Here is a 16,445-nt window from a genome sequence, read left to right as displayed (position 1 = left end):
ATGGGACTGAATGCTAGAGATCCATTTCATTGTATATTTCAGTTGTTTTTGCTGTACCAAAAACCTAATGCCCTGCAAACACTTTTAATTTTTCACTGTGTAGTTCAAGAAAGAGGAAGGAAATCTGTAACTAAGTCATAATGTCCCTCCCCTTTACTCAGCTAAATTATTTAGTTTTGGTTTAAGTATTCATATTTCATTGTTAAATTTAAAAGCTTTGGAATAGGCATATTCTACTGTGCTTGTAATTTAAAACAATATGGGGATTTAAATGTATAATTGCTTTTGTATTATAAAAATGCTCATTAAAATTAGTGGGCAACTGAAATCCAGTACTGTTTACAAAATAAACCTCTAAGGGGTGAAAAGTTAGGTTTGGAAAAAAAAAAAGACAAACTATTCTAGTCACATCCAAAATCTAATTTTAAAGATACCATTTAAACAAAATGGAGTTTCTCTCCTGATTCTAGGAACAGATTTGTAAGTTTCCACAAAAATTTGCTTTAGGATGATCACAAGTGATAAAGCAGTGTTGATTCAGCAGCTATACCAAAACCTGAATCTCAGAAGGGGGCCTTTTATGTTACTTGAAGGATCTTTCTATCAGAAAGCCTGAAATATTCTAGCTGTTAATTTTTTTTTTTTTAAGTAAAAATCACAGGACAATCATAGATTCCCAGGATATAAGGAAAAGTGTGTATCTCAGAGCAAAGTTCAGCCTAACACAGTAGGGTTGGGGAGAGACGGTGTCTAGTTCAGTAACTGGAGATAGTATTACTAGACGTGGTGTGTTTGCTGTCATGGTTCAAAACCCAACTAAGTAATATACAGTTTTGTAGATAACTAATGATATATTTCTTTATGCAGTGTTGTAGTTAGAAGCATACTTTATGTACTAATTCTAGCCTAGGTGATCTGTTTCTCCTTACGGTGGTAAGATTCTCTCACCTCAAAATTTCAACAGAGAAAAATGCTTTCAGAATTTTGTTGGACTTTCCTTCTCTGTATATTATGCTTTTGTGGAGCTCTGCAAAAGGCATTGAGTGAGGGACTGTGGCAGACACAGGAGATATATCTCTGTAATATGCCTCTTGCCTGGCACCTGGATCTCTGTGATTCTTTCTGGACAAAAAAATAATATATCTAATTATGGTCTTCTGCAGGCCTGCCTTTGTTTCTGGCACCGTAGAGGTGATCCAACAAATGGCAGCAGAGCTCCACTAAAGATGCAGGTTTTCTGCATCTGTATGGAAACAAAACCTCTTCCCTACAGATTCCCAAAATATGCATAATTGAGAGGGATCATTGCCTCAAAACTTTACATCAAAAGAAGTATTTCCTGGGAAAACTTATGAGGAGGAGCTTAAGAGAGGCTTCCTTTTCCTTTCTGTGCATAATTTTTTTTTCTTGTGCAGGAGCATATTTAACTTTTGAGAAAGTTACCAGCTAATAGCTATAATAATTCATATACAACTCAGTCTCAAAATAAAGACACAAGTAAACAAATGTAAACCTGTAGCTGTGATGTGAATCATAAACTGCTCTTTGGGCCAAGATATGGGTTTAATATGCTGTAAGTAGCACTGAATATTAAATATGTGTTTCCAACAGACTTTTAATGTACATAGGCATCATTAGTGTTAGTACCAATTAATTCCATAAAATGGATAGATGACATTTGGGATATGTTTTCCTAGATTTTATTTTTTTTTAAGAGGAGGAATACATTATTTAGTGCTCACATTTCTTCTGTGTTTATTTCTTCTTTTTTCTTTCATATAGATCCTGAATCCACTTGTTTCCAAAGCACAGCTTTCTCAAACACTTCAGTCCCGCTTAGTTAGTTGTAAAATCATGGGAAAACTAGCTAATAAATTTGAAGCTCATATGTAAGTAGACTGTACGTATATTTTTCATTCCACAGTATACACCAGTATTTCTTTGTTAGTGGGAAAAAATTACTACAAGAAAAGTAGACTTTATTGCAAAAAGTAAATGCTTTCTTTTTACAGATCCCTTTGTCTGGATATTAATTATTAATTAAAAAAATGTACATTATGTAACTAGCATACTCAAGACTTGCTGATATTCATCAGTTTATAGCCAGTTTGTATGTTCTTCCACAGGTTTGAATGGGTGCCATTTTCATGCCATTATTCCCTATTGTTTTTCTTACTAGGAAATAAGACAAACAGTGGATTTCTCTGCAATTTACAGACACAAAGCACAACTTCATCACCGTAGAGTTTCTTGTCATAAAGAAGAGAATCCCACTCTTAACATTCTATTGTCTAACCAAATTTAACATGTGGATATTTTTTTTCAATCCCTGATTATATGGAAATGTATGAGGAGCCACTGTGGTTGCCTGATGTTATCCAGCTCTTAGATTCAGTGTCTGTAGCTTTGGGCAGCGGAGCAGGACAGGGAAGCAATGGTGAAAGGAAATCTGAATAATTTACCTGCCCGAAGCAGTTGGTATGGTGCATGGTGCATTCTTATCCAGTCTTAATGATAGTAGGACCATTTAACAAACACATTTCCTATGCAGACAATTGGATACATGTGATTTTGCATTACAAAAGAAATCCACTGAGGGCTACTAAATGCAGAGAAATCATGCTTAGCTCAGGAAGTCCTCTTCAGTAATGATTTTGTCTGCCCCAAAATGCAAGAATTCAGCTTAACAGAAAATATGAACAGCAGAACCGTATGAAAAGACATGTAGGAATACATTTATGATTTTTTTTTTCTTCAATAAAAAAGAACAAAAAGCAACCAAAAGAAAGCTATCTACACCTTCATTTGCTGTGTAGACTACACTTGTTGGACATGCAGAAGTTAATCAGTGTAGTAAAATAGTATATTTTGAGAATGTTACCAAAGCCTTTTTGTCCAAAGAAGAGCAGCAAAGCTGGTGGAGGGTCTAGAGCACAAGTCTTATGGGGAGCAGCTGAGGGAACTGGGGTTGTTTAGCCTGGAGAAAAGGAGGCTCAGGAGAGACCTTATCACTCTCTACAACTACCTGAAAGGAGGATGTAGCGAGGTGGGGGTTGGTCTCTTCTCCCAGGTAACAGGGGACGGAACAAGAGGAAACGGCTTCTATGAGATCTTTGTCTTCAAAATTTGTGGAATTCTGGCAGAATTTCAATTGCTTTTATTTATTTGATGTTATATTTTCACAACAATAAAGTGAATTTCCAGATCACTTAGAATCTTATGAGAAATTGTAAAAGTGTTAGCCATAGTAAGTTCAAATAATCATACTTCCTTTTGTTGGATTTCTTTAATATGATTACTTCCCCTTCAGAAATAGGAAATCCCTCAGATAGTAGCACCATTCCTGTAAAGAAGCTACACACTATGAAGGTGGCTGAGAATTTTCTGGGATGTATCAATCCCCTGGTGGTGGGCTATGAGTGCAGTTCAGTTTTACAGAGCATTGAAGAAGTCCTGACCTTGGAATAGACCATTAGTTTTTCTATCCTCTGTTCCAAGAACTAGTTAAAAACAAGTCTTTTTTGGAAGTAGTTCCTACTTCAGAGTATTCTAAAATACCAAACTCCCAAGACTTTGTACAGTTTTTGAAACTTGAGGCCAAATTATTTTGTAAAAACTGAATGAATTTTCACTGGGATGAACAGAGGCTGCCCAAGCTGGCTTGAAAATTTGATTGTCTGTGGCTTCATATTATTTCGCTTGATTTTTGCAACAACATAAAGATTTGGGTAGAGATATTTTATGAATACTCATGACAGCATCTTGGACAGTAAAAGGAAACACAATGGCTGATTCTGCCAAGTTGTAGTGTGTGTTTTTACTTACACAGAATTCAAAATAGTTATTTTATATCTGCCATTGATTTAACATGAACGCTTGGGTCTACTTGCATAAAGGCATTGCAGTGCCGAAGCTTTTAATCTTAAATTCTTTTTCTACTTCCTATATATCTCTTTGGTGATACATGTATACCAATGAGGTATTAGAGACGATTAATTGGGATTTGCACTTCCATTTATATAATTCTTTGTATTCTTACAGTGGCTATTTGAAAATTGTACTGAAGATGCTTATTAAATGAGGACAGCATCTCCAAGCCTACCTACTTTTTTGTAGTTTTTAAAAAAATAGATAAAATATGAGCACATTGCAATTACTGTAAATAATCCTTTTTCTGTTTCTTTGTAGCACATATTTGTCTGATGTACAGTATTATTTTAGAAGTGCAAATTTTCAGAAAAATCATTTGCCATATGTGATAAATTAGTTTTAAAAAATTTGCCGCTAGAAGTAATATATGGGTAAAGTTTGAATATTACGGAGTGGATTTGATATATTCTTGTTCTGTATATTGATAAAAAAAATTCACATTTTTAGTATTAAAAGAGAGATTCTTCCATTGGTAAAATCACTGTGCCATGACGTGGAATATGAAGTTAGAACTTGTATGTGTCGGCAATTGGAACATATAGCTCAAGGAATAGGGTGAGTACAGTTTGCAGAACTGCTTCTAAATGCAAAATCTTTCTCTAAAATATTTAATGGTAACCTAAAAACTCCTTTTAAGCTTTCTAACTTAATTCATGCATACTTAGTAATGAATTTGGAGTGTACAGATGTGTTCTTAGGAATTGGCTGTTGGCAGTTGGCTCTTTTCCATTTTCAGATTTTTATTTCTCTCTGATAGTAAAATTGCTGAAGCATACAAACAACAGTGTTTTGTAAATGATGAGTTAATCTATAGCTTCCTCAAATCGTCTTAATTATTCATTGATGTCATTGGGCTTATTTAAAAATGGAAGAGGATTATGGCAAGTATTAGCAGTTTTTAATAATTACTGTGCAGTTTTTTGTGAAAGGATGCTAAATGTGTTTTGTAAGCAAATTTCAGTTCAGTAGCAGCTTTTACTCTTAAACCTTCAATATTGCACATACAGGAATAGAAAAAGTCTGGAACTTTTATTTTAATAAATAAAACATGTTAACTACCCACACAGGATTGGTCTCTGGGTGAATAAATATTTTAAAATTCCACGTCTGTCCACCTGTTAATTGTGTCAGGAAGGAAAAAGACAGTAACTTCTCTTACAGACTTGAAGAAAATATCAAGTAAGGTTCCCTGTCCTGTGTTACACAGCTGGGATAGATTAGATCTTGAGAGTCCCTCTAGCTTTTGAAATTGTGAATTTATGAGCAAATTCAAGGATGAGGCTGGAAGTGAAATGCAATTTGAAATATACGGTAAATATGCACTTCAGTTTGTTAGAACTGGTGTTTGTGGAAAAGACACTTTCCTGTGGCTGTGGAATGATTAATTTTTTTAAAATGGAGAATTATGTTGTGGTTTAGATTCTGAGTTATTGGAAAAAAAAAAAAAAGGAACAAAACCAAAACACCAGAAATTCCTGAAGCAATGTGGTTTACCTCTCAGCCATGGAATACTGCAAAAGTGTCTGTTCAGGCAGTGTTTTAGCTTACTCAGATATAGGGAATGAATATTCACAGCAAGAACTAAGCATTACTGCCGTGTAATTTAACTTTGCTTTGTTAAGGTCATAGAGGATAGTAGTTTATAGATCCCTGGATAAACTTGTCTTAATTGCATACAAAATAATTTTAGATGTGTGCTTTGGACACCTCTTCTGCAAAGTCCTTGTCCATCCAAAGTTCAAAGGATGTGAATAATGTGAAAACGCAGTATTACTCATGTCAGTAAAGTTACTCATTTGTTTTTGTACTTATTTTATAACAAAACCTAGGTTAACATGGTAACTCATTTTAATATTTTCTATATTGAATGGCTTTGCCTTTAGAAGAACTTGTGATTACAGAAAAAAAAGTTAGTATTTGTCAATATTGTTGATATTTGTAAAACTAGAAATTTAAAACACATTTTACTAAATGGAATTAATGAATAACTTGAGGTTGCATTTATTTTTACGGTGTGCTTGTGTCTCATGCATCTCTGTGTATCTTAAAATTGAATTCTCTTGAATGGAAGATTAAAGATGAGTGAAAGAGAGGGTTCTGTTTATCTTCGGGGAGTGACTAGTTGTTGGTTTTTTATGACTACCAAGTTTTGAAGGGAGAGACAGTTCTAAGTGTCATAGTAGTTTAAAGATTTTTGATGTCACCAAAATGGAAGTCCACAGAAACATATTTGCAAAGGATTTCTTTCCCACCCCGCCATGATTTTTGATCTTGATTTAGGTTGTTGTCTGACCCTTTTCTCCCCTGCCCCTTCCTAGGCCATATGTTCTTGTCTATCTCGATCACTTGCCTTCCTCTTTTCTCATTTGTTATTGCTCAATCCCATGAGATTTTTTTGGTGTCTTATTTGAGATGCCGTCTGCATTTCCATGGATTTGTCTAACCTTCTCAGTTAACCTCTGCTATAGTAAAGAGCTGAGAAGTAATCATATGAATTTGGCTTTGAGAATTATTTGTGACACAAAATACAGCATGTTTTTTTTTTTTTTAAATATAGTGTATGTTATTCTGAGTAAAATAACTCATATCTAGTGTATGCATATAGTTAGAGAATATTCCTTTCAGATATTGCTGAGACATTTTTTTATGTTTTAAAAATGTACAGCTGCACAGATTTCCTTGCCTTGTGGCTCAGTCTACTGAGAAACAGAGAATGGTTTTGGTGGTAGCCTCTAGGAAGCACTCACTGTGTGTGAATCTGTGTGAATTTGCTTTCAGAAGTTTTCTTTTACATTTAAGATGGGTATATGTCCATCCAGGTGTTCAAATAAGAATTAAACGTGTTCATTTAGTTCTCACTCCTCCTCGAAATGCTGTTTAATTTCAATGTATACTTAGCAGTGTGAAAGAAGAAGCAAAAAAGTTGTTTTCATTTGTAGCAAGGTGGCTATGTCTTATACTAATAAGTGACCATTTTGGAAAGGAAATAAAATTTTCTTCATTCTTTTTAGTGTCTTTAAAATGAACTAAATTGCATTTATTATACCTGGGAGCTGAATGTCTTAAAACAGGATAGGTGTTATGCAGTGGCAAATGACAGTATTACTGACAGTTTACCCAGCCCTAGAATAGCGGTTTAATAGGGCTAAATACATAGTTATCAACTAATGGTCCATTCTGTATATTTTTCTTTAATTCTTTCCTCCCCAACTTATAGCATTAATGTATCCATATACACTGTTATCTCTGTGAGGTTTTTACCTAGTCCCTTCCCAATAATTTAGATGCTTTAATCTTTAATCTCATGAAAAATGGTGAACTGTTGGTATTTTTGATATGTGAACTATTGCAGTCTTTCATGTTGAGGAGGAATTGCTAGTAGGAAAATAAACACAATTAAATAAATAGAAATAAGCACACTTTCAGTTAAATGTTGAAGGCATAATGTGGCAACAGTCCCAATGTTTATTTTTACTATTTAGGGTTGTTACCACTCAATGATATCATGTCATTTTCTCATAATTTTATATGAATGATTAACCATCTTTTTGGACTAATACTATTAAGCTACATCTTGATTTGCTGGTAACAATTATAAACTGTAAGGTTTGGAGGTCATTGATGATGATTATAAACATTGGAAAGTATTATTGTTCATATCGATTTACAAAAGGGACAGCTGTTACTTCCTTAGTCTGATTGGAAGGGGTATTTTGGGCATTTTTATTTCAGTTAAAATCTGGCAGCCTGGAAGTTGTGATTAGTTCTGTATTAAAGAATGCAATTGACTTCAGACTCTCAACTTTTCGTACACAGTTGCTCAAAGTGTTAAACATAGCTTTGATTTTGTCATCTTGATTAGTGCTCACGTAGTATAATTTTATCAGTGTTCCCCTGCAGTTTTATGTTTTGTGCAGTATAAACATTTGAGGGACAGATCCTTGGCTATTATAAATTGCTGAGGTCCCATCCTTGAGATGTGGTGCTTACAACAGCTTTCACTAATTGGCAAGCAAACCAAGAGCTTGTACATGTGAACAGAACAAAGTGGGCTTCTTAACACAAATGCAGACAGATTCAAACACTAGAATATAAATAAAAATTAAAAAAAGCATGACTGAAATAAAAAGTGGAAATACTGGGTATGTCTTCCCAGTTCTTGTTAATAGTCAGACTGTAATCTCGTAAAGCAATCAAGAATCAGTTATACACTGGAACATGGGAAATATGCATGGTAGCTTTTACATAAACTATACTTTTGCTCCAAGAAGTGAATCTCTTTTCATTTTACTTATGCCAGTCACCTTACTGCGCATACGTTTCTGTGTCAAGAGTATTTCACTCCTCCTTAGTCACCTCTCTGATTAAACTCTAAGTCAATCCCTAATACAGCAATCTGCTGCCAATGTATAGATTCAAGTTGTCAGGACTGTCACACATGCAGACAGTGCTAGTAATTACCAGGGCAAAAAGAGACAAGCAGAACCCTTTCTTCACTACTTTAAAACAAGCCTAAAAGCTACTGTTTGGACTAGTTGGGAAACTGCGTTTTCTCTGAGCAGTAGTTGCTTACCCTCTGCAAAGGAGGCTCATCTTTGAAGCTTAAGATTTCCTGACACTTCAATCCAACATGACTCATATTTAATAATTTTTGGCTTTGGGCCATTGCATTAAGCATTTTCTGCATCTTTCATCGGAAGAGTTTTCTTAGCGAGACAGTGAAGTAGCTGGACTCCTTTTGAGTTTTTTCAGACTGCATTTTCTGTGATTTATTTCGAGCTAGTTTGAATGCTTTTTTAGTGATGAAGTTTCACATTTTAAACTTGCACGTTTTTTTGGCTGACAAAGAAAAAAGTCCTGAGATTGACTGGAAGTTTTTCTTTAATTTTCATTTCCTTACAACTTTGTCAAATTTTCCTTCTTGACTACACAAAAAATATCTAAATGAGTATTTCAAGGAAGAATTCTGTTTTGCTGTGGCAATATTGTTTCATTATATGTTTTCTCTTGACTGCTTGCCTCACTTTGCAGGACAGAACTAACAAAAACTGTGGTTCTTCCTGAGTTAGTGGAACTAGCAAGAGATGAAGGCAGCAGTGTGCGCCTTGCAGCTTTTGAGACGTTAGTGAATCTGCTCGATATGTTTGATGCAGGTAAGAATTTAATTTAGGCTTACTCGCCCAGTTCTTAGTCCTTTAATGCATCTTAGAAATGTATGTTGTGTTTTTTGTTCTGTCTACATTTTTCAGACGTTTCTGATTTTATTTTGTTTATTGCTTTATCCTTTACGTATTTCATGTCTTGCAGTGCTTTATACACAGTAAGTTTTAAGGAAAGTGAACCAGTTGTCGCTGAAATCAGCTATCTTATTCGAAGTTTCTGATGTAACGTGACGAAATGGAATGAGTAAATTACTGTACAAATGATAAGAATATTGGGTTATTAGTATTTACTTAATGCTATGAATACACAGAATACAAAACGTTAGTTCAACAAATACATTTGCTAGTGCTTTTTTTGCTATTAAATAGTTTTTGCCTCTTAACTGGAGTAAAGCTAGTCCTGCCTACAGACTGCAGCCTGCTTTCTGAGCTGAAGAACCCAGACTGGGGCAATGATAGGATATTTGTGTGTGTATCAGTAAACCTTGCAGATTTCAACATCAAGTTATATATATCAAATACATTTGTAAATTTTGGAACAGAAAAAAAATCTTCACGTCCCATGAACTGCACTGTGCACAATTGATTAGTTTACAGGTACTAGGCATCAGCAATTACTATTTAAATCCCGTTAAACTGGTGGCTGTATGGCCCTGAAAGCTTTCTTCTTTGCAATGAGAAAGTGTGTGTATTTTATAAAGCTTTTCTGTATTTAAAGCAGAAAATGTAGATGCTTGTGTTTTTCTCAGTGCTCCATATCTTTCCTCTGATCAACATGCATATTTCATGTTTCTCCAGGTGTAGGGGTGAGTGTCTGTGTCTTCATCTGAGGAAGGAGAAATTGTGTTGTATCTGTTTTTTTTGGCATAGAGGTGGTGGGTTGCCTCCACACGTGGCTCTCGGGTTCTCATCACAAGTTCAGTTCAGCATTGATTAGGGCAAACTTTCAGGAGAGCTACTGTGAGCACTCCAGTACAGGGAGACATTCAGGGTATCTGCTGTGCCTTGTCCCCCAGTCAGCTGTGCTCTCTAGATTTTTTCAGGGGGATATAGAAGACAGTAACAGCCAGCTTTTCTGGCTCTCTATCAATTTTGCTCTCTGTTGTTTTGGTTTTTTCACAACTGGAAATGTGCAAAGTAGCAAAGTACATGATAGTGTATATGAAAAAAAATTTTATATTGTTATTTCGTTATTTGCCACTTTGCTCTTTATACTGTCTTTTTCCAAACTCTTCAGTTGTTTATCTTCATTAGCAGCTCTGTATTTTGCACCACGTTTCCCACTCCCACTCCCATTTGACTGACTCTACTACTCCTTCCTGATACATAAGTGAGGAGCAAATATTTACTGTATAGGAACTTAGTGATGAGTTACTAAAATACATGATTGCATATAAGCCATATGGGAGGAGTACATAAAGAAAGAAGGTAGTTTTGGGGAAAATACCATAATTGGACTTTTTAGCAGTTAGTGCTTATATCAGTAAGTATGATAGTAGGTTATTTTTCAAGTTATTGAGCCTTTGCATTGATGCTATCAAGTTTGTATTTCTCTCTGCACCTCCCAGTCTGCACTCTTCCTTCCCACCACCTCCCAGTTGCTGTAACTACTGCTTTTAGATATTGAGAAAAGCTTAGAGAAAGCAATCGGATTAATTACAGGTTTGTAAGGAATGTGTTTCTCGAAATTTGGTTTGTGTAGTTTTTGGTCTTGTGGCTGAACTAGAAAGTGAGCATTTTGAAGGTAGAAATATATCCCAAAATTATATCCTAGGGTTTCTTTCCCACAGTATCAAAATATTTCTTCAGGTCAACCTAAATATTTTGTTTGAACATAATTATTTGCTGAGTTTTGGTATTGATCTACCATTGAAAAATCCTGCTCCCTTGGATTTTTAAAACTTCGAACATTTTAAAATGCAGGGGGTTTATTTAAAACAAGTCAAAACACATAAATTTATTTGAACATTTATTCCTTTATTTTATAAGGAGGCTTGAATTTGAATTTAAATTTCTAAATGATTTCATTGCTTTCCTTTGCCATTAATTATTTTTTTTCTCCGTGAATTTGTTGTTTACCAAAAGATTTTCAACCTCCTCTTCTCAGTAGGTTGAAAAATTTCACTTCCAGCATATCCACATTTTTCTTTTTATTTTTGTGGTCATGTTCGATCTTGATCTCCCTGTATTCCTACTATTGTAGGAAACCCTGTTGTAGGAGTACTGCAGTATTATTTCTTTCTCTGTATTCTTGGTGGAGAAGTCAGTGACTATTCATTAATTCTCTGGCTCATCCTTCACTGGGGGGATGCGTTTTCCCTAAAAATAAACAAACAAACAGGTAAGGTGTTAAAATTTAGGACCTGTATTATGATAATGTTTGTCATTTTCTATACCTTTTTTCTACCTCTATTGAGTGGCTGCCAAAAATACTCCTATGCATGTTTAGTTATTGTATGTTGTATGCATGTTGTAACTTATTGTGGAAGTCCACTCTCTGTGCTCTTCTTTAGATGTTGTCAAATGGCTAACTTCAAAAATTTATTTTGTTTTTCAGATGATAGGAGTCAAACTGTGCTCCCCTTAGTGAAATCGTTCTGTGAAAAATCCTTCAAAGCAGATGAATCTATCCTGGTTTCTTTATCTTTCCATTTAGGGAAGCTGTGTAATGGATTATATGGTATGATTTAATGTTCTTTTTTAAAAAACCTTAAAAATGAGGGAAGATTGGAGAATTGGAAAATAGACACATTTGAATGTACCAAATGCAATGATAGTTAGGAAAGGAAATGTGGAAGTAAAAGTCTGAAATCATCTATTGCATATGTATTAGATTTTGTGAATTTCCTCTTTGGGTGTCCTCTGTTTATTGGATTTTTTTATGTCTAGGCAGGGACAGAGTTTTTTGTTTAGACAGGGTTAGAGATGGAGACATGGTGGTTTGTGTTTATTGGTTTGACTGATTTATTTTGATTCCTTCTTGGACATTCTGGAGCTTGTGAGTTGGATGACTGAATTTTCAAAACCAGAAACCTTTGAAAACACAGTATGATGTTAATTGTGTATGTTCATCTCTCTGCTTGATATCCTTCTTGAGGCACAGAACAGAGTGTGGCCCAAAGGGAACTTCAGGGGAGAAAGGAGACCTAACGGCATGTGGATTCCCAGCTGCAGCTGGGGCCAAATCTCTACCCATAACTTTCGTGGGTTTCATTTGAGCACAGCAGATCTTTGCTTGAACATTCTGCCCACCATATACCTGCTACACAGAGCTTACCTGTGGAGGGACAGCACAGAATCATGGTTTTACATTAGAGAGAATTTCCTCCTAGACTCTTAAACCCTTTGATCTGTCTTACAGATCTTTAAAATAACGCTTTACGAGTGTGTTAGAGACTATCAAAGTGACTGTTGCTTCACTACCAATAACTCATAAAGGCTGTTCCACAGTGTCAAACTTACTTACAGAAACATAGAGCCAGGACAGTCCATCCTGTTTTTATCATGTCTTCCCAGTCATCCATTCTTCAGGTTGAATTACTTTAATTGCTGAATTTTCTTCACCTCTGAACTCTGTCTGGCAATTTTGTATTTTTTCTTGAAGTGTTATGCCTTAGAAGAGCTGAACAAAGTGAAAGGGTTACTTCATGTATCTTGCAAGCTATATTGCTGTTTATGTTTTTCAGTATGAAAAACTGACTTTTTTTTTTTTACAACAGTTTGCAATGGTTTGACATTATTTGCTCAAGTGCTGTCTATGAAGCCTTTTTTTTTTTTTTTTTTCATAAATCTCACAGCTAGTTAATCTTCCTCTTTCCTGGCCTTGTGCAGGTGATACGGATTTAGCTAAACATGGTACCTTACCTCTGTCCTAATGGAATAATAGTCTAAAGTTTTAAGACCATGTCGAGTTTCTGAAGATCATTTAAAACTCTACCTTCTGAAGCATAAGCAGTCTCCCTCCTAGGCTGATGTTATCAGAATATTTAATAAGCGAAGTCTCTAATCCAGCATCCAAAAAAACAACGAAAATACTGAACAGTACCAGAAGTAGGACAGACATTTCTTTATACATTTGCCCGTCTTGTCAGTGAGCCATGGGTAACTTTCTCTTAACTGTTTTTCCAAGCAGTTTTGCAGCAGCTGTATAGTTTTTCACCTTCTTTCCTGTTCCCTTATCTCGCTTGTGAAAAACATGACCTTTACTGCATCTTTTTTATTCACAGGTCCTATTATCCAGTACTAGAAGGAAATGGAATCAGTTTGACAAGTTTTGCTTTTACCATGTTGGCTGCTACTTGTTTTCTTGTTTTCTTTTAGGTATCTATGAGTAGATTTTTGGATTTTTGTTCCAATTTTTTCAAAAACGTGAAAGTAATCTGACTGATCTGTAATTATATGGCTTGCCCTTCCCCTCTGCAGCTGTTAAATATCAGTACCGCTTCAGCTCATCTCCATTCTGATATCTCACTTATTTAAGATTTCAGCACCTAGTACTTGAAATACTTCTGAACACTGGAACAAAGCACATCTGACACTGCACATTTTGAAAACGTCTCTTGTTTAAGTATTCACTGACCTGATCCTTCTCTGCTTAAAGCTTGAATCTTTGTCACTGTTATTAATTCTACTGAGCCTGATGATATTAGTGGAATTTGAGAAAGAAAATAAAAGCATTAAGCACTTCAACCTTCTTGGTACCAATCACTGACAGCTTTCCTCTCTCTTTTGAGTAGAAAACTGAGCCTGTCCTTGATTGTTCTCTTATTACTAATGTACTTATAAAATTACTTGTAATTATTGAAGTCATCTCGCTAGTTGTAGTCCAGTGTGTTCCATGTTTTCTAGTTTTATTCTTATACGTCTATTATCTGTAGTAACATGGCCTAATTTTTCAACTTTCTGCAGGAATGCGTTCTTCATGTGACTGAGTTTCATAAAGATGTATAAATTTAATCAGGAAGAAACCAGTGTTAGTGGAACAAACAAATATATTTACAATCCTACAGTAAAAGTCCTGGGTATTTAAAGAATTATGTAAACAGAAATTGAGATTCATTCTGTTATAGTTAGCTGTCATTTTTCTGTAATCACTTTTTTTGCATAATGTGTACTGATGATACTCTGCTAGACTCAAGGTGGGAGAGGAGGGATAAAAATCAACACATTTGATGGATTTGTTAATGAGATTTTTTGAGGGGACAGTGTAAATAACATTTGTAATGAGGAAAGTAAACTTTTTTTTTAGGCATTTTTACTCCTGAACAGCATTTACGGTTTTTGGAATTTTATAAGAAGCTTTCCACGCTGGGTTTACAGCAGGAAAATGGACACAATGATAACCAACTACAACTTCAAACTCTGGAACAGGAAAAGAAGTATATTTCAGTGAGGAAGAACTGTGCTTACAATTTTCCAGTAAGTAATTTAAGGTTAAATAATTTGTCATGCCTATAATTCACTTAATAGGACTGCGTGAGTGATAGAGAAGTTATTCACAAATTGTACGTTATTCGCTAGATCCTAGCTCTCTCCTGGAAAGTTCAAGTTAATGGCTTAAAGTCGAGGTTGTCCAAAAGCATTACCAGGAAAGGTATCCCTTTGCAGAGCCTCAGAAAATTATTGGCAAGATTTGCTGAGAGTCCTGTTCTAAGAGGTTACTGATCTCTTTCTTTCCTACGTATTTTCTCCAAACCCTTGGCACAACGGCTTTGACAAAATGGCTGTGAAACAAAGTCCCCAGTTTCAAACCACTCAAAGCTAGGGTTTTGCATTTCCTGTGTTTTGTGGCATTCCAGGGAGTTGAAGATTGAATCCGAATGGTTAAGATTCATGTTTTAGTCATGTTCCTGCCTGAATATGGAGAGTCTTTTCAAGTTTATGTGAGGTCTTTATACTTACCGCTCATGTTTCTGCAAATTTACTTCATATTTTGACATTCTGCATTTATATTTAAAGAAAATATGTTTGTACCAAGAGCCAGTTATTTTTATTCTACCTTTTAAAGACAAGCATGCTGTATATAGGTAGACATCTGTTAGTTTATTTGACCAAAACCAAGGTATGTACACACACAATTATGTTGAAATTCAGATGCTTCCTTTGCTGCTTGCTAAAATGCTCTTTGTTTTTGAAGTGTCCCGTTTGCAGCTTCCACTAGTGTATGGAAACATAAACAATATTTAGAAAACTAAGGTTTTATATCTTGTGGTTTTAATCTACGGCTTCAGAAAAAAAGCCTGCAGCATGTCTGAAGATATGTAAATCCAATTTAGTTCTAAACTCTAGAACTCTTCTGGTCCCTGTGTTTTGGCACAGCTATCAAAAATGCCACGCTGCTTCTTTAAAACCACAACCTGTTATCTCCCAAGTGTCTTGCTGGTTGTGACTCAATGTTTTCATCTCATAATCTCTGATAGTGTGTTCCTTTAGCTATACAATAAAAGACTTGTCTTTCCACAGGCCATGATTGTTTTTGTGGATCCAAAGAACTTCCATTTAGAACTATATTCTATATTCTTCTGCCTTTGTCATGACCCCGAAGTTCCTGTCAGATATACTATGGCCATAAGCTTCTATGAAGTAAGTCTACAACAGCTCGTCGTTAGTACTTACATGTTTTTATTTTATGTTTATTTCTTTAAACTGACGTTTCTGACTGTTCAAAATAACAAGACTTGAGAAAACTTGTTGAAATTTAGTTTGTCAAAGGTGTTCAGTCCCTTCCAACCTCGCTATATAGCCCATATACACTCATTAGTCTATTTAAGTTGTGTGACTTTCGGCTATAAGAACCTACTGCTGGTGAGGTTTTAAGGAGCAAAAGCTAGGAGAAACATAATAGTCCAGTACTAAAAACATCAGAAATTGTAGTAATTACAATATTTGAAGGTTTTCAATGCTGTTAGAAAATAATGAGACAAACGGGAGAAAGGAACTTGGCACTTCTGGTCCAGAAAACTTTCTGTAGAACTGTACAGTTTGCTACTCTGCCGGTGTTCTATGGAGAATATATACAAGGATCAAATCTAAGTTAAATGCTCAATTTAATATGAAACTACTTGAAAATTTATGCAAATGTAAAAGTATATATATTCTTATTCCATTCAGTTTACATAAGTTCCACTGCATTATTTCATAAAAGTTTATAAAATGTACAACTGCATAGATACTATTAGCTGTATGAGGTGAATTCCAGAAATAAACAAACACTTCCTCCTGATTCTAGTAACCCATATAGGCAGGTCTTCAAGATTTTTATACTGTTTTACTGAGAATCCTTGTGTTTCAGTCCTCGAGGTAGCCTTTTATCCCATTTTGTTGCTAGGGAAATTGGTAAGTTAAGCAGCTTCC

The 16,445-nt window shown here is 35.1% G+C and overlaps 1 protein-coding gene across 1 annotated transcript in view; it reads left to right on the top strand.

Moving 5' to 3' along the window:
• PPP4R4 (protein phosphatase 4 regulatory subunit 4) overlaps positions 1-16,445 on the top strand; it is a 69,844-nt gene that overhangs the window by 35,541 nt on the left and 17,858 nt on the right. Inside the window, exons 6-11 of the mRNA XM_074150081.1 lie at positions 1,783-1,889; positions 4,378-4,485; positions 8,962-9,083; positions 11,650-11,772; positions 14,341-14,510; positions 15,555-15,674. Coding sequence (XP_074006182.1) covers positions 1,783-1,889; positions 4,378-4,485; positions 8,962-9,083; positions 11,650-11,772; positions 14,341-14,510; positions 15,555-15,674 — 750 coding nt within the window. The remainder of the gene's footprint in view (positions 1-1,782; positions 1,890-4,377; positions 4,486-8,961; positions 9,084-11,649; positions 11,773-14,340; positions 14,511-15,554; positions 15,675-16,445) is intronic.

The sequence above is a fragment of the Numenius arquata genome, chromosome 6, assembly GCF_964106895.1.
Source record: "Numenius arquata chromosome 6, bNumArq3.hap1.1, whole genome shotgun sequence".
NCBI classification, from domain to species: domain Eukaryota; kingdom Metazoa; phylum Chordata; class Aves; order Charadriiformes; family Scolopacidae; genus Numenius; species Numenius arquata.
Note: the sequence above shows the minus strand (reverse complement) of the source record. Positions and strands in the feature narration are given on the sequence as shown.